Below are 18954 nucleotides of genomic sequence, written 5' to 3'. Positions count from 1 at the left end.
CGGAATCAGGCGATTCAAGCGCCTGGAGTTTCGTATCGAAACCCTCTATCCGTTTAACCAACTTAAACAAGTTTTTGCCACTGTAAAAATTGTCCTAGATCCAGAATAGTAAACGAAGCCTGTTTCTTTTGCCGTTTGACTTTCGTTGCTTCGTTTGATTTGATTCTTTTTGCAAACCGGAGTTCTTAAGTTGAACTTTCTGGTTAGATCTATTATTTAAGTTTTACCTGTGCATTAGATGAATACTTATTGTATGCTTGTTTGTTTGTCTGTGATAGAATACCCGGAGTGCGCCGTCTGTTACTTCGAATCTCTAGGTTTCGCGGATCATCAGCAAGGCAAGTAACACTTTGATCATACCTCCTACTACCCAGTTTTATTGCATTAGATCAATCCTCAAACATTGTATGATTAGGATCTAATTAAATTGTGGGATGGGAAGTAGTTGAGGTAGTACCTATCACCTGTTTATTATAAAACCTTTGGGAGTTACTTCTACGTTTGCCTATTGTGCCATGCTATGCTAGTAGACGTGGATTGGGTGAGTGATATCCATGACAGATGTGAGTTTGTTAATTAATGGTTTATCTAAGGCGGCAACTTAAACACACATCTGGGTGGATTGAGGTACCTGGGTATTCCAGGATTGCCTTTTTTATGGACCGCCACCCAGGCCCAAAGGGATCATGAGATTTTTCATACTAGAAACTTCCGTGTGCAGCCACAAGCTATTATGGGCTCTAGCATAGTTGATTAAGTCGTGCGAACTCTTACAGGGTAGACTAGCAGATGTAGGGGAAAGTAGGTGTAACGGTCTATCCATTGTAAGGTGCTAGCGCTTCTGAAAGACTGTGTCTCGGTCATCCGTCTTCTCAAACACCATGTAGTGCGAGAAACCAAACAAAGGCGATCGAGTCTTGTGGGGAAAAGTGCGCAAACCTCTGCAGAGTGTATAAACTAATCATGGTTAGCCGTGTCCCCGGTTATGGACATCTTGAGTATCTAGTACTTAGATTATCATGTGAATCTCAACATGTTACTCTAAAATTTAAGTTTGTTGGGTTTTTTTTAATGATGATGCTTAATTGGGATTGAGGATGCTGTCAACCATTCTCAATGTTTAACAACTAACATGATAGTTAAATAAAATTTATTCCTTTGCAGTAGGGAAAAATTGGCTTTACGCAAAACTATAGCCATAGAGCTTTCCACCAGCCAAATATGCATATAGTATAGCTGTTTCATTCCATTACTCTCTATGTGTTACCTTGCCAGCATATTCCATGTGCTGACCCATTTCAGGCTGCAACATTAATGTTGCAGACTTTTCAGACGATGATTAAGGAGTTTTTAGGTCGTGGTTCTATACTCAGTGATGTCGTTGGAGTTGATGGACTCACTTATCTTCCAAGCCTTCCGCTGTTATCGCTATTAGATGGCTAAGCCATATTTACTGTAATAAGTTCTCTATTGAGACACTCGGTGTAATAAGTGTGTGATTGCTACTCTGTTATAAATCCTTCAAGTACTGTGTGGTGTCAGCATTACTGATCCAGGGATGACACCTGAGCACAGAGATCAGACTGTTTGAGGTCTGGTCGCTACAGCCACCTATGGGACTAGGAGGGCCCTTGCTGGTGTGGCAGGGGGACGTCGTGTTCCACAAAGAGCAGACCAGCGCGCGACAGCACGACAGAGAGCACACAAGCAATTACCCAGGTTCCGGCCGCCACGAGGCGTAAAACCCTACTCCTGCTTTGGTGGATTGATGGTGGAATGTGGATAATGCAACGCAGTACACTTGCCCGACAAGGGTCGCCGTATGGTAGCAGCGACTACACGCGTATTGGGTGCGGGTTCCTCAATTTTCCAACCCCTCCTACAGGTGCCATGGGCCTCCTTTTATAGATTAAGGGGTCACCACAATGGCAAAGTGGTCATTATCCACTGATATGATAGCAAATAGTGCTATCATATCTAACTCTGTGGGCTGACAGGGTGCATTAAATGCACCACTTAGTGTCACATCACCGTTCGCCCGGCAAAGCTTGTCGGGCTATCTCGCCAGCTCCGTGCTTGTTCCATTGACACGTCGTAGGACGGGTGTCATCTGTGGGTTCCTTCCGTAGGAATCGGCCGCCATGTGACGAATGGTTGCCACTTAATCACCTTGCGGCTTGACACCGCACTGATTGATGACGTGGGTCGCGCTTGAGTGGTTGGTGGGGTGGTTTTGCCTCTGTGAGCCCTGGCAGGCCCTGTCGGGGCGCCTTGTTTGCTTGCTTATGGTGGTGGCCATGCCCCTTGCCGGGCTCGCCTACCCGGCAAGGGAGGCCCTTCTCTTGCCGATATACTGCTCCTCTGGCTTGATCTTGGTCCCTCTGAGCTGCATGTTGGTTCTTCAAATCTCTTGGTCCTTCAATCTTTGACTCAAGATGAGGCTTCAATTTTGTTCTTGTGCATGTGCACAGTCTGGGCAATGGGCACAGGGTCTGTTGCACCCACAGTATTTTATCACGCTTCTGTTAAAAATGAGAATTATATTACAGAGTGCAAAAGTTTCTGTTTTTCAACAAGATGAAATCAACTATCACCATAAGCTATCCCAAAGGTCTCACTTGGCACAAACACTAATTGAAATACCAGAACACAATTACTACATAGGTAACAATGTTTATTTTATTCAAGAACAGTAGCAAAACAAAAAGCTCGAAAATAAAATTGGGTTGCCTCCCAACAAGCGATATTGTTTAACGCCCCTAGCTAGGCATAAAAACATAGATCTAGGTATTGTCATCTTTGGTATGCAATCCATAAGTAGGTCTCATAATAGATTCATATGGCAACTTAATTTTATTTCTAGTAAAGTGTTTCATGCCCTTCCTTAATGAAAATTGAAATCTAATGTTTCCTTCTTTCATATCAATAATTGCACTGATCGTTCTAAGGAAAGGTCTACCAAGAATAATAGGTCATGTAGGATTGCAATCTATATCAAGAACAATGAAATCTACGAGCACATAATTCCTATTTGCAAAAATAAGAACACCATTAATCCTTCCCATAGGTTTCTTAATAATGGAATCCACAAGATGCAAATTTAAAGAACAATAATCAAATTCACAGAAACCTAGCACATCACATAAAGTTTTTGGAATCGTGGAAATGGTAGCACGCAAATCACACAAAGCATGGCACTCATAATCTTTAATCTTAATCTTAATAGTAGGTTCCCACTCATCATAAAGTTCTCTAGGAATAGGAACTTCCAATTCAAGCTTTTCTTCAAAAGATTTCATCATAGCATCAACGATATGTTTAGTAAAAGCATTATTTTGATTATAAGCATGTGGAGAATTCAACACGGATTGCAACAAGGAAATACAATATATTAAAGAAAAATTACCATCATTAAAATCCTTGAAATCCAAAAGAGTGGGTTCATTGCTACTTAAATTTTTGACCTCTCCAATCCCACTTTTATCAATTTTTGCATCAACATCTATAAACTATGAATCATTGGGAAGCCTTCTAACTAGAGTTGAGTCATCTCCAGTCCCATCTTTATCAAGATTTATATTGGAAAAAAAAGATTCAATAGGAGTCACATCAATCACTTTAAGATCATCATCATTATTTAAAGACTCTGGTTTAGCAGGCATCTTGTTTACTGAAGTAGCTTGTTTATCAGAAATTTGGCCTACTAAATTTTCAAGATGAGCAAACTGAGATTTCAAACCATAAAATTCCTTAGACATATTATAGAGCTCCTTATTCATATACTCCATAAAAAAATTTCTGCTCCTTAAGCTCGTTTCTAAAGAAACTATTATGCTCAAATTGTAAAGACATAAAGCCCCTAACATTATTTTCAATTTCTTCCACCTTCTTATAGTAAGGATCAAAGTTCTTACGCTAAGCCATCAAGGCAAGCTAACGCACAAACGAACAAAAAGCAAACGAAAAGACGAACGGAAGAAGGGCAAAGAAAAGGCAAATCTTTTTGAAAAATCATTTTAGAAGTGGGGGAGAGGAAAACGAGAGGCAAATGGCGAATAGTGTAATGCAAGAGATGAGAGTTTTATGATGGGTACTTGGTATGTCTTGACTTGGCATAGATCTCCCCAGCAACGGCGCCAAAAATTCTCCCTGCTACTTCTTGAGCTTGCATTGGTTTTCCCTTGAATAGGAAAGGTGATGCAACAAAGTAGAGACACGTATTTCCCTCAGTTAAGAACCAAGGTATCAATCCAGTACGAGAAGAACGCGCAAATCACCAATACCTGCACAAACAAACACTTGCACCCAATGCGGTAAAGGGGTTGTCAATCCCTTCACGGTGACTTGCAAAGGTGAGATCTGATATAGATAGATCAATAAAACTAAACAAAAGATAAAATATTTTTGGGTTTTTTGGTTTATAGATCTGAAAATAAAAGATTGCCAAATAGTAGATCGGAAACTAATATGATGGAAAATAGACTCGGGGGGCATAGGTTTCATTAGAGGATTCTCTCATGAAGGCAAATAATACGGTGGGTGAACAAATTACTGTCGAGCAATTGATAGAAAAGCACAAAGTTATGACGATATCCAAGGCAATGATTATGTAATATAGGCATCACGTCTGTGTCAAGTAGACTGACTCCTGCCTGCATCTAATACTATTACTCCACACATCGCCCGACTCCTGCCTACATCTAGAGTATTAAGTTCATGAAGAACAGAGTAACGATTTAAGTAAGATGACATGATGTAGAGGAATAAACTCAGCCAATATGATGTAAACCCCATCTTTTTATCCTCAATGGAAACAATACAATACGTGCCTCGCTACCCCTACTTTGTAACTGGGTGAGGACACCGCAAGATTGAACCCAAAGCAAAGCACCTCTCCCATTGCAAGAAAAACCAATCTAGTTGGCCAAACCAAACCGATAATTCAAAGAGAAATACAAAGATATCAAATCATGCATATAAGAATTCAGAGAAGATTCAAATAATATTCATAGATAAGCTGGTCATAAATCCACAATTCATTGGATCTCGACAAACACACCGCAAAAGAAGATTACATCGGATAGATCTCTAAGAACATCGAGGAGAACATGGTATTGAAAATCAAAGAGAGAAGAAGCCTCTAGCTACTAGCTATGGACTGTAGGTCTGAGGAAAACTACTCATGCTTCATTGGAGGGTCAATAGATTTGATGTAGATGCCCTCTGTGATCGAATCCCCCTCCGGCAGGATGCCGGCAAAGGCCCCAAGATGGGATCTCACGGGAACAGAAGGTTGCGGCAGTGGAAAAGTGTTTTCGTGGATGCTTATGGTGGTTTGGGAATATATGTGAATATATAGGAGGCAGAACTAGGTCAGGGGGTCACCGAGGGGCCCATAAGGTAGGGGGACGCGCCCTACCCCCTGGGCGCACCCTCCACCCTTGTCGCCGCCTCGTGCCTCTTTTGACTTGAACTCCAAGTCTCCTGGGTGTCTTCTGGCCCAAGAAAAATCATAGCGAAGGTTTTATCCTGTTTGGACTCCGTTTGGTATTCCTTTTCTGCGAAGCTCAAAAACAAGGAAAAAACAGAAACTAGCACTGGGCTCTAGGTTAATAGGTTAGTCCCAAAAAATAATATAAAATAGCATATTAATGCATATAAAGCATCCAAAACAGATAATATAATAGCATGGAACGATAAAAAATTATTGATACGTTGGAGACGTATCAGACCCCAAGTAGGATTCGGCCCTACTTGGGCGCCCCTTGGCCTCTCCTCTCTCCCCCACCTATATATATGTGGGAGGGGGCGCCACACATAACCATGACAATTGTTTAGCCATGTGCGGAGCCCCCCTCCACAGTTTAGTACCTCGGTCATATTTTCGTAGTGCTTAGGTGAAGCCGTGCGGAGATAGCTTCACCATCACCGCCACCACGCCGTCGTGCTACCGGAACTCATCCACTACTTCACCCTCTTGCTGGATCAAGAAGGCGAGGACGTCACCGAGCTGAACGTGTGCTGAATGCGGAGGTGTCATACAACTCATGCACACATCGTAAAGGCTGATACATAGCATAAACAATTTTTTTTTGCAATTTTATCGGATTCAAAACATAAAGAGGCAGAGATGTAGTTCATCTCTCATAATAATTGCAAGTAGGAGCAGCAAGCACATGCATATTATATTTATCAAAATCATCATGTTGCAACAGTGGAATGCAACCCATTAATATAATCCTTAATAAGCGTAAACTTCTTCGATATAGTGTAGTTGGGAGAATTCAAAAAGATAATAGGACTATCATGTGTGGGTGCAATGCAACAATTTCATTCTTAACATAAGGAACTATAGCAAGTTCATATCCATAGGCATCATTCATATTGGCATCATGGCCACAAGCATGGCAAGCATCAATTTCATCAAAAAGGGATATTTCAAACAAATTCAGGGGATCATAGCAATCATCATAGCATTCATCCTTCGGTAAGCATGAAGGGAAATTAAACAATGTATGGGATAAAGAGTTACTCTCATTAGAAGGTGGGCACGGGTGATCAATCCGCTCTTCCTCCTTTCGTTCTTCGCTCTCCTCCTCATCTTTTTCATCTAATGATCTCACGGTGTCATCAATTTCTTCTTCCATAGATTCCTGCAAAATATTAGTCTTTTCTTGGATAGCAAAGACGTTCTCAATAAAATCATTAATATCAGCATTATATTCATAATTCTCATAGAAATATTTAAGTATAGCAAAATTTCCAGTTCTGTAAACAGCATCATCAAGATTTTCACACTTTTCAAACAAAGATTCAATTTCATAAGCACCCTTAAAAGCAATGAATTATTCTATTCGTTCCACATCATAGTAATCATATATACCATTAGCATAAGAAGCCAAGGTTTCATTATCATTAAATTTACATTAAAATGGAAGGCATGGAGCCTTCATCCTAGAGAAGCAAGTATAATCATATCTCCGACATAAATTCCAAGCATACCAATGCAACATATGAATTTGATCCCATAATAGTTTCCCTTTTAGAGCCAAGCAATAGTCCCTAAAGTATTCATGTTGGTCCAACGTGTCTCCCATTATCAAGTTGAACGGGGTTTTCTCAGGATTATCAAAGTAATGTTTAATATTTTCCACATAGTGAGCATCGGGGGTTTTAGGAGGTTCCCCACCTCCATGAGTAGCAAGTACACCTATTTTTTTGCTATTTCATGTTCCATATCCATAACTAAAGATAGAGAACAACCTAGAACAACAAATAAAATCTACTTAGTGATAAAGCAACCAAACACACATGAGAATATTCACCCCACGCTATTGCTCCCCGGCAACGGCGCTAGAAAAAGGTCTTGATAACCCACAAGTATAGGGGATCAATTGTAGCCTTTTTCGATAAGTAAGAGTGTCGAACCCAACGAGGAGCTAAAGGTAGAACAAATATTCCCTCAAGTTCTATCGACCACCGATACAACTCTACGCACACTTAACGTTCGCTTTACCTATAAGAAGTATGAAACTAGAAGTACTTTGTAGGTGTAAAGGGATAGGTTTGCAAGATAATAAAGAACACGTAAAAAAAGATAGGGGATGTTTAGATGAAGAAACAACTAAGTTAGTTTTAGTAGAGAGCTTTTTGTCACACAAAAGTTATTTGTCCCTAGGCAATCGATAACTAGACCGGTAATTATTATTGCAATTTTATATGAGGGAGATGCATAAGCTGACATACTTTCTCTACTTGGATCATATGCACTTATGATTGGAACTCTAGCAAGCATCCGCAACTACTAAAGATCATTAAGGTAAAACCCAACCATAGCCTTAAAGTACCAAGTCCTCTTTACCCCCATACGCAAACAACCTACTTACTCAGGTTTAAGCTTCTGTCACTCTAGCAACCCACCATAAGCGAATCTCGAACATATTGCAAACCCTACAGCGGGGATCCCTCACGCTTGTGCGACACGTAGAGCACCATAGGACAACAACAATAATAAAACATACAACTCAAACCAATCATGATCATCAATCAACCCATAGGACAAAACAGATCTACTCAAACATCATAGGATAGCCATACATCATTGGGAAATCATATATAGCGTTGAGCACCATGTTTAAGTAGAGATTATAGCGGGTAAAAGAGAGCTTACACCGTGCAAAGAGGGGGAGAGAGTTGGTGATGACGACGGCGAAGTTGTTGGTGTAGGTCGCCGCCACGATGATGGCACCGGCGGCGTTCCGGCGCCACCGGGAGAGAGGGAGAGAGAGCCCCCCTCCTTCTTCTTCCGAGCTCTAGAGCTCTAGAGGCTATAGGCAATGGCGTGGGAGATGGAAGCATGGGGGAAAGTAAATTACCACCCTTTGCTTTTATAGGCCAGTGAAAAACCAAGAGTCCCCTTACTGCGCCGCATGAATCGCCGCCACCTTCCAACCCTTTGTGCTGTTAGGCGTGCATCGATGAAAACAATTCGTTGTTGACAACCCTTGAAAAATGGAACACGATATGTGCATTGATAGGATGTGCCAATGAGAAAGATGCATCGGGCCGCAATTCGATTCGCAATAACTGGCTCAATTAGCATTATGGGCGGTGACGGTTTGATAAAAGTTGTCAGATAAAACCCCCTGCTCACACCTGTGTGGCAAGCCTTTGAGGCTAAGAGATCTCAAGACTTCGGATGCCGAAGTATGACCCTTCAAGCATATGGTCGAAAGGGTCAAACTGTAAAAGGACACCCAATAATTTTACTCTTCAGATTCAAGCACAAACTAATAAAGAAAGAACTCGTGTGCCAAGACGAAGACTTTAAAGCCGAAAACATTGGTCCGATGATGAAGCCTCGTCCTCGGCTTGGAAGACAAGTTCAGGGCTACTAACGGTGTCGTATACTAAGGGTACTAACCTATATGACCTGTAGTCCACGGGCCGAGCTTACGGCCCACCAATCTCCACAAGGAAGGACTCTAGGAAGCTATGAACCTCGGCGTGATCAAGATGGAAACCTCCAAAGACTTTGCATGTACTGCAAGGATAGTTTGCTAGCCGTCATGATTGGCAACCGACCATATGTGTAACCTAGGTACCCCTGCTGGTACATATATAAGTCGTGGGGTTTAGTCTTTATAGGCGCGATTACCAACCTTAGGGTTTAGAACATAATCATACTATCTCGAGGTAGATCATCTTGTACTTGATACTCCATAACATCAATATAATCAAGCAGGATGTAGGGTTTTACCTCTTCGAGAGGGCCCAAACCTAGTTAAACATCGTCTCCTGTTTCCCCCTATTACCATCGTTCCTAGACTACCAGCTCGGGACCCCCTACCCGAGATCCGCCGGTTTTAGCACTGACGGGCGTGGTCAACAACCTCTGGGAGTTGGTTTAGCGATTGTTAAGGCGTGACGTCCTCTCACATTCGTAGTCGGATCATCAAAGTCTACTCCTCCAGAACAATAGTTATCCTTCATTGAAATATCAGGACACCATTGCCTTTATCAAAGCGAGTGCAATGCGACCAAATCAGTCAGGCGAGGTCCGAAGACGCCGACAGGCGAATCCGGCTCGCCCATCGCGTGCGGGACAGCGGTCGGGACGACACATGCGGCTGAAAACACCCCATGACGATGGTCCCTGCCACGACTGTGCTCCCTGTCATGGACTCCTGGGGGAAACTATCCGGGTGCGGTGCATCCGCGCCGATCGAACGGCTGAGAGAGCCCCATGAAACTGGCCGCGGGAGGCCAATGCCAAAAGGATAGCGCGAAGGGCACTCCCGAGTGAGAAGGCTACCAAAAGACAAGTGCTCCAACATCCTTTATATAGAAGTATGGGTTGCCTCTGTTTGCCGAAAAAAATAAGTTGACAAACTATGCGAGGGGATGACAAACCACATGTGTCGATTGAACCTGCTCAGGGAACGCGCCCTTGATCCGCATACCATAGTTTTAAAACCAAACCGGTAGTTCGATCGAAAAAAATCATGAACTAGCGGCTTGCTTGGCTTTTAAAGATGTACCGGTCTCTCAGTAAAAAGACAAAAAATATATTAAAAAAGAATTGCATCAATAAGGTATGGAATACCTAATCTTGAGGCAAGGCATGCTAAAGCACCAATAACCAACTACACCCTCCGTTTCTAAATATTTGTTTTTTAGAGATTTTAAATGAACTACCCCCCCCCCTACCACCGATCACACACACACATATATATATATATACATACATATAGTCATACTTTAGAGTGTAAATTCACTCATTTTACTCTGTATGTAGTCACTTGTTGAAATCTCTATAAAGAAAAATATTTAGGATCGCAGGAATAGATCAATAACACTGTGATTTATTAATAGTTTGCATTTAATATTAAAGTATTCATTTAATATGATGTCAAAAATTTGAGAAATTACCTTAAATATTCTGTTTTTTTGTCGCAAATGAACACAGGTGGTCCGACTAGTAAAACTCTGAACCGATAGCCTCATCGGGTTTTTTTTGCCGGTCGGTTTTTTAAACTATGCTGCGAACCCGGCTGCTGCAATGATGTATTAGGATGTGTTTGGTTGAAGGTGTAGATATGGGTGGGTTGGGACCGTCCGGATTTTGTGAATGGGATGGTTCAATTTTAGTGTTTGGTTTGGATAGGTGGGATGAACCCATTTTCTGTTTGGTTTGAGGAATATAGTAGGTTTGGATGAGCCAACTGTTGTGTTTGGTTGATAAATAAACATGGGCAGTTGGGTTCTGGTAACCTTCTCATCTATATGGTCAGAATACCACCATATAGTGCAACAATGTGATGTATACCGGTTGAGTTGCAAAATAATCACATGATATATACAAATCTTCACATAAATTGCATTTGTGACAAATAACACATGTGCTACCCACATACACATAATTCAACATTTCATGGCAATCCTTGGTAATTGCTTCACATATTAGTATTGGAAGCAAAATATGCCATAGTCATAGTTCAGGAGGCAATACATGCCACAGTCTAGAACCTAGTACATACAAACTGAATGTCATTGGCTCAAAACAAAAGCCATAGTACAGAACGATACATAATAGAGTGGAGTTCAATGCCTCTGGCTGGAACCAAAAGCACACAAGCCTGTTAGGAGTTTGCCACAATTAACTATATATATGTGACAAGCAAAAGAGGTCATACGGTCAACCTAAGTCTTGGCCTTCAGCATCCAAAGGTAGTGGCAACATACCTAGCAACCCAGATCAGCTTGTTGTCAAAGTCCAGTGAGTGGAAAGCACGTGCAATTCGAACATTCTCAACCAAATGCGCATAGTAGTGAGAAAGATGTGCCGGTTGGAAACCAGGAATGTCTTTGATGTTGTTCCAAAGTCCAGCAGGCAACTCATCATCGGACTTACCAGCTGCAACTATAGCATTAGCAATCTTATCACCAACAGCCGTGAATGTTGCCATCAGCTTATCATTGCTTTGTTGTGCAGAAGTTTTTGCTTTCTTTGCTGCTTTGGGGACCGAGGGGTCACGGACAGTTGAAGATGGAGTAGCTGGAGTAGTTGGTGTAGCTGGAGCATCCTCATCAACAATATCATCATCAATTTCTAGAGCATCTTTCGCTAGAAGTTCATTTGATCCTTTGGCGTACTGTCCGGTAGCCAAACTGTTACCAAATATCGCAGCCATCTCAGTGTAGTGCTCTATGGGTTTGTTTAGGAACTCAACATCTCCCTTGTGTGTCTATGCAAGCAATAACAACCATTAGTAAGTATAGGTGCATATATAAATGAATTACAGCTAGTATAGTTCATATACAAATAGTTTCCAGCAACTATAACTCATATACAAATGGATTCCAGCAAATAAAACTCATATATAAATTGATTCCAGCAACTATAACTCATATACGAATTGATATACAAATTGATTTCAACAAATAAAACTCATATACAAATTGATTCCAGCAACTATAAGTCATATACAAATGGATTCTAGCAATTAAAACTCATATGTAAATTGATTCCAGCAACTATAACTCATATACAAACTGATTCCAGCAAATAAAACTCGTATATAAATTGATTCCAACAAGTATTATGCATATATAGATGAATTTCAGCAACTAAAAGGTATATACAATGAATTACAGCAAGGCAACAATATAATACCTTAATATGCTCAGTATAGTGCTCATGATCAAGTCCAATAATAAAGTTAACTTCATCCCAAAGTGCACCACTTAGGGAATTTTTAAGTCTAATTATCTTTGCCCACTTCTTCCAATAGCGCAGATGGTTGGCAATCTGCCCTCCAGTCAAACAAAGCCTGAAATGATCATTTAAATCTCTAGCACATGCATTGTGATGCACCGTCTTAAAGCATGTTGATGTCTTAGTGCCATTAGCCACGACGTTGGTAAAGTGAGTAAGCATATAGGTGGACATTGAGGATGTCCAATGAAGACCGTGATTTCCAACTTGTTGGTTCTCCATTTCCTACCACAAATAAATTCAGCAAGTATAGTCACATCCAAATGAATTCATCATGTATAGTTCACAACCAAATGCCCATTCAGCAAGTATAATTCACAACCAAAAGGATTTCAACATATATAGTCACATCAACTACAATATTGTTCAGCAAATACAAAATAAGTTTGCAGATAATGTCAAGGGATATTACAACACACAAGGTTCATGAGAACAACACAATAAATATTACATATTAGTTTGCATAATGATTCTGCCGGTTTTCCCACATGGCATCGGCTATTCCCTGCCTGAATGCAACCATGTATGCATGTTCGCTAGCTTGGCCGGCCAATGTTGTAGCAGGAAGTGGATTAGATGCCCATTCAGTCTCCGGTATGATTAATTCATCAATCCCATCTTCTATAACCCAATTATGAATAATGCAGCAAGAAACAACAATGTCAACTTGAGTTGGAAAGGGGAAGAATGGAGTGGCATCATCAAGAACTTTGAACCTCCTCTTGAGTGACCCAAAAGCACGCTCTACAGTCACACGAAGCGAAGAGTGCCTAAGATTGAACAATTCTCTCTCGTTTTGCACGGGATTGTTTCCCCACTCGTTCAAATGATACCTCACACCACGAAAAGGAGGCAAAAACCCTGGTTTGGCTCCATATCCAGCATCAACTAGGTAGAATTTTCCTATCATATAAGGGACAAGTGGGTGATTGCTATAACAACAAATGGAATTGAGATCTACTGCTAGTGTTTGTGCTATATTACCTTGTGGAACACGTAAACCATTTGGCCGTTCTAAAGCATCTCGTAAAACTAGTGCATCATGTGTTGTTCCCTCCAACCAGCCAAGATATATGTGAACCGAAGATCAAAGTCTACGGCCGCCAACACATTTTGGGTAGGGAAGGATTTTCTACCACGAAAAGCGGCTTCCATGTCCTTATCCACAGAAGCTCGAACATGTGTTCCATCAATAGCTCCAACACAATCCTATTTGGTCAAGAGGATTAGAACTTATGGGAATTTGAAACTATGAACCAAGAAAATATATAGAAGATGATTTGGGATCTTATATACTTTGAAGTATGGATCCCAGCGTGGATTGCCTTCAATTTTAGTTGGGGGCGACAATGACGGTCGCCTAATAAGTTCATTCCGTAGCTCACCAATGGCATGAAGGACCAAATGAAAATACCGACTAACCGTTTCATCGGACCTATCATAATTGGTGCCAACTAACCTATTTGTAAAGTTATGTCCAACGGTGTTCAAGAACATTGCTACTTGCTGCTCCACACACATATGTATAGTGTCATGAAGCAACTGACGAGTCCTCAGAAGTTTGCAAAACCGAAAGAAAGGAGCTCTCCCAAGTCTAATCATGTTAATACAGTTTGTATCATTCTTCCATATTTTATTGTCAAGATACTCAATTCTCATCCTATCCCTTTCCTCTATAGGCCCATAGGTAATACATTCTCTCATCTGTCTCCTTTTCCTTTTTCTAGACTGAACAATCATCATCATCATTGAAGCTATCATATATACTGCAGCACCAAAAACAAACAACTTCTATTGTTTGTTCATCTACAACACAAGATGTAAAACACAAAGGTCCATCTATCATACATGCAAACATCTAGGGAATCACAAAAACACATTATCAGCATAGTGTTTTTCTGTCCTTACCTTTGGATCCGAGGTGGATCAGAGTGGTGGTGGTTCTGGTCGTCGATCTGAGTCAGATCCTGGTCGCCGGAGGTCGTGGTAGTGGTGGCCGGAGGTCCTGGTCGTGGTCGCCGGAGGTCCTGGTCGCCTGGTCGGGGTCGCCCTCCAGAAGCCCAGCCGCCTCCCTCCTACTCCAACAAGCAGTAGGTCACCCCACGCCCTCTTCCATGCCGCCGCGTGAGGTGAGAGCAGGAGGAAGAAGAGATGGGGCGGTCGGAGTGGAGAGACGAGAGAGGAGGGCGAGAGTGCGCCGCCGCCTAGGGTTTTGAACTAGAAAGGGAGAGAGCGAGGGTTTCGGGAGGGTGAGCGATAGCGAGGGAGAGAACGGGAGGTGAGGCCGAGGCGCGCGTGCTTGTCACGTGCGGAAGAAGCGCGGGAGCGGGCCGCTTGGGCCGGCCGATTCTGTGGGGTGGATCGGTCCAGCATCTTTGGTGGATACTCTCTTTTTTAGGGTGGATCATTCATCTGTTTTATAACCAAACAACCTTTTTTTTGTACCATCCCGACCTAACCTGGACGATTCTTGCAACCAAACACATCCTAACTAGTGGCAAATTGTCTCGGGCATATGGCATCCTACCGAGCATGCCCTCTCCGCCTCCACAGATCGCATCGCCGCCCAGGGAAACGATGAGCCGCGAGGCCAGCGGCGCGTCGGTGAGCTCTGTCCCGGTACCCGAGCCAGAGCGGCAGCAGGGGCAGGGGAACCAAGGGGAGGAGGCGGGGTGGACGCCGCTGGAGAAGGTGGCGGATAAAGTGGAGGAGCTGTACAGTCTCCGCGACACCTTCTTCCCCCGAGACCCCTCCGAGAAGTCTGCGTCCCTCCGCGCCTGCGCCGACGCCGCCCTGGGAGTCCTCGATTCCCTGCCTCCCGGTACGCATCCCCACCCCCCAACCGGCAAACAAACTATTCATCTTCGTGTTAATATTCTTGTTTTCTAGCCAGCCCCTTTATTTTTGTTACTGTCACGTGTATTGATACTTCTAATTTAGAAGAAAACTCTAGTATGGGTGTCAACAGCTTCTGTAGATATGTGGTGCCGGGGTCTGGGAGCTATTAAGCGTGGTGGCTGGCCGCTGGCATGACATACACTAGGGGGAGTGTATGGTACAAAACAGACAAAACCAGTATTGGGGTAAGATAGTGATGATCACGGTAAGATGACAGTTTGAATACCATTGGTATGTATATGATGATTTCTGACCTTAGCCAGAACACGCTTAAAAAATTAAGGCCTCTTTTGGTTCATAGGATAGGATTATCGTAGGAATAGGTATCTTGTAGGAAATGAGATGACATGTATCTCAAATCCTATGAGTAGAATAGGAAACAAGATGTCATTTGGTTGACACCAAAGGAATTTTTCCATTGAGTCTAGGCTCATTTTTATTTTCCTATGAAATGTGGAGGATAGGAACCAATCCTATATAGGAATAGGAATCCATTCCTATGAACCAAAGGGCTCTAAAGAAAAAAATCCTATAAGAATCCTATCCTCTAGAATTCCTATGAAATTCCTCCAAACCAAAGGAGGCCTAATTGTACAACCGTGGAACCTCGGTTGTCCTGTTGGCATGCAATAAATCAGAAGAGGGTTTACTGTATTGTGTAAGAAAGTTATGTTAGAGTACTATATATATAACGATGTAGCCTTTTGTATTTACCCCATTGCATAAGGGGTTTTCTGCATATTTCCTACACCAGTACATGTATATATACTGGACTATGGCACCATGGGAATACAAGTTGCATATTTTCTAACATGGTATTAGAGCTAGGTCAATTTTTTTGCACGCTGCAACTCGTGCTATTGATCCCCCGTGGCCGCCGCCGCTGCTTTTTCTCTCCATCGTAGCAGCCGGTCAACCCAAGGCCGCTCCTCTCCTTCCCTGCACGTCCGTGACGCTGCCGTTCAACTCCCTCCCATCCAGATCGAAGCGAGCCAAAAAACTTTTTGGTCCGGCCAGGGGAATTTATTTCACCTATCTGCCTATGCCTGGTCGGAAGAAGAGAAACTCACTGCAGAGGATAATATACTCCTAACCAGTGAATTCACAGAGGAAGAGGTGAAAAAAGCATTGTTCGGCATGGATAGTAATAGGGCACTGGCCCAGACAATATCCCGGCTGAGTTTTATAAGCATTGTTGGGATTTTGTTAAATCTGACATTATGCGTTTGTTTCATGCTTTTCATAATAACACTCTGGATGTGGCTCGTCTAAACTATGGTGTGATCACCTTGATACCCAAAATGAATGGTGCTAAGAAAATCCAACAATATCGCCCTATTTGTCTCCTTCGATGTCCTTATAAGTTGATCACTAAGGTGATGGATAACAGAGTAGCTATTTTTGCTGACAAGCTTATCAACAAACACCAGAATGCTTTTGTTAAGCACAGGAATATTATGGATGGGATCCTCACTCTCCATGAGGTGCTACACCATACTCATCAAAAGAAAAAAGTGGGCATAGTGCTTAAGCTAGATTTTGAAAAAGCCTGCAACAAGATAAACTGGGATTTCCTCCTTGAATGCCATAGTAACCGAGGGTTTGGGACAAATTGGTGTGGCTGGGTGAAAAAAAATCCTGAATAATGGTACAATAAGCGTAAAACTCAATAACGAGATGGGACCTTATTTCCAGAGCAACAAAGGTGTTCGCCAGGGCGATCCCTATTCCCCTTTTCTGTTTAACCTTGCTGTAGAAGCACTTTCTAAGATGATTCACAATGCTCAGAAAGAAAAAATGATAACTGGGTTCGTTCCGGACCTCATAGAGGGTGGCGTGGCCATCCTCCAATATGCTGACGATACGGTCATTTGCTTTGAACATTATGAGGAAGCTGCTGTTAATTTGAAACTCCTCTTATATATCTTTGAGCTTATGTCTGGACTCAAAATAAACTAACTTAAAAGTGAAATTTTGTGTGTTGGGGGAGACGATAATATACTAGCTTCCTATGCGGAACTATTCAACTGTCAAATTGGGCATTTCCCGATGAAATACTTTTGAGTGCCGGTAAGCTACTCCACCTTGCGCAGCCTGGATTGGAGTTTTGTAGATGACAAATTCCTAAAATGTTGTGAATCGTGGATTGGTAATGCCGCATCCTCGGGAGGAAGACCTATACTCCTAAATTCCTCCCTTTCTAGCATTGTCTATTACTACATGGCTATGTTCTTACTTCCTAAGATGGTGATCTACAAATTAGACAAACATCGTAAAAAGTTCTTCTGGCAAGAAACTAATGGCAGGAAACGACATCATCTTGTGAAATGGACTAGGATCTGTAGATCTAAGAATAAAGGGGGAATGGGGGGGGGGGGGGGAAAGATCTCCTACCTCCACTGTCAGCTCTCCAACCGCGACGCCCGTGATTCTCGGGACGGCCGTCGCTCGCCACCTCGCCCTGACCGACGCTCCCCTGACCGTCGCTCTCCCACTCGCTCTGACCGTCGGGGCCGCTCCCGTTCGCGTTTCCCTCCGGACACGGAGTGGCGGACCTCCCGTCGTTGCTCCCCTTCCCCCACTCGTCGCCGGGAGCGCTCCGCTTCCCCGCCGCGCCGTGGACGAACCTCCCTTGCTCGCCCGGCCCCTTCTGGCCAGTCTCCCCCAGTTGACCGGTACCAGCCGCCTCATCGCGCCACTGCGCTGACCGGGGCGGGCAATGGCCCTAACAGGGGCCGGCAGGGCGCCAAGAAGAAGAAGCGTCGGGGACAGACCCGGGTGGCGGCCACCGCCCCCTTGGCCCCCAGTGCCTCCGCTTCTCCCGTGTCCGACCCCGCGGCGTCCGAAGTGACTTGCTTCAATTGCGGCATCGTCAGTCATTCGCAAGTTAACTGCACCAACCCGATTAGATCTGTCCTGGACGGCCATCAGCGGGATGAATCCTGGCGACGGGCTTTGCCCACTGTGTGGGACCCCGAGGACTCGAACCACATCTTCTCTTGTGTCTCGGCCCAGTTTCTTTGGAGTTGTGCGCGCGAGTCGTTTGGTGGAAGTTGGTGCCACACCAACTTCTCGTACCTCTTCGCCAAGATCCAGGCCTCGCCCCCTACGTGTTGCCACATTAGGTGGCTGACCATAGGTGCCCTTGCCTGGACGCTTTGGACGGTTCGGAATAAGCTAGTCATCCAGCGGATTCCCCTTCGACGGGCTATTGACGCAGTGTTCAAACTTTGTGGTTTCTTGCAGCTTTGGCGGCCTCTTAGCCGCCCCCAGGACCAGGACGCCATCACCGTCATCATCTCCGACCTTCGTGCGATGGCTCTCCGATTGGCACCGCTGCTTCCTCCGCCACCTCCTGAGCCTGATTAGTGCCTCCTTGGCTCTCCGATGTTACCGGCCTTTTTTTGTTTCTTTGGGCTTGTTGAGCTGTGCCCTCGGCAGAACCTCTTGTACTTTATGTTGTGAGACTTGGGTGTGTGTGTTGTGGACTCATTTGTGATACTTGGTGGTCTGTGGCGGTTTGCTTTATTTATAAAGCGGGGCGGAAGCCTTTTTCGGTAAAGATCTCCGTAAGCAAAATATTAGCTTACTCACGAAATGGTGGTGGGAACTCGAGACACAACAAGGGTTGTGGCAGGATGTGATTCGCGCTAAGTACTTGAAAAAAGATACGGTAACATCGGTGAGAAGTAGATTCGGATATTGATCGATTTGGAAAGCCATTATGAAGGTCAAAGAGTGCTATCTGGCTGGAAGAGGGGTGGTCTTGAAATCTGGCA

At 43.5% G+C, this 18954-nt stretch overlaps 2 protein-coding genes across 9 annotated transcripts in view; one reads left to right on the top strand and one right to left on the bottom strand.

Moving 5' to 3' along the window:
- Positions 1 to 10929: 10929 nt before the first annotated feature.
- LOC125543956 lies at positions 10930 to 14556 on the bottom strand. The gene is made up of 3 exons (XM_048707471.1): positions 14186 to 14556; positions 12176 to 12502; positions 10930 to 11747 (listed from the first exon to the last, which is right to left on the bottom strand). Exons 2-3 carry the CDS (start codon positions 12497 to 12499, stop codon positions 11217 to 11219), a joined length of 855 nt encoding a protein of 284 aa, XP_048563428.1. The 5' UTR covers positions 12500 to 12502; positions 14186 to 14556; the 3' UTR covers positions 10930 to 11216.
- A 151-nt stretch (positions 14557 to 14707) lies between these two features.
- The window catches only part of LOC125543954 (tetratricopeptide repeat protein 5-like), a 45112-nt gene continuing 40865 nt past the window's right edge, over positions 14708 to 18954 (top strand). For 3 of the 8 annotated variants that reach the window (XR_007299158.1, XR_007299159.1, XM_048707468.1), the window contains exon 1: positions 14708 to 15098. Coding sequence is in view for 6 of the 8 variants with exons in the window: in XM_048707468.1 (XP_048563425.1) it covers positions 14810 to 15098 (289 nt within the window). In the remaining 2 variants the exon portion in view is untranslated. Of the gene's footprint in view, positions 15099 to 15230; positions 15361 to 18954 lie in introns of all 8 variants that reach the window. The other 5 variants (XM_048707469.1, XM_048707470.1, XM_048707467.1 and 2 more) reach the window with 5 other exon arrangements.

Source organism: Triticum urartu, chromosome 3, assembly GCF_003073215.2.
Source record: "Triticum urartu cultivar G1812 chromosome 3, Tu2.1, whole genome shotgun sequence".
NCBI classification, from domain to species: domain Eukaryota; kingdom Viridiplantae; phylum Streptophyta; class Magnoliopsida; order Poales; family Poaceae; genus Triticum; species Triticum urartu.
The sequence above is the reverse complement of the archived record's forward strand: the minus strand, read 5'-3'. Positions and strand labels throughout refer to the sequence as shown.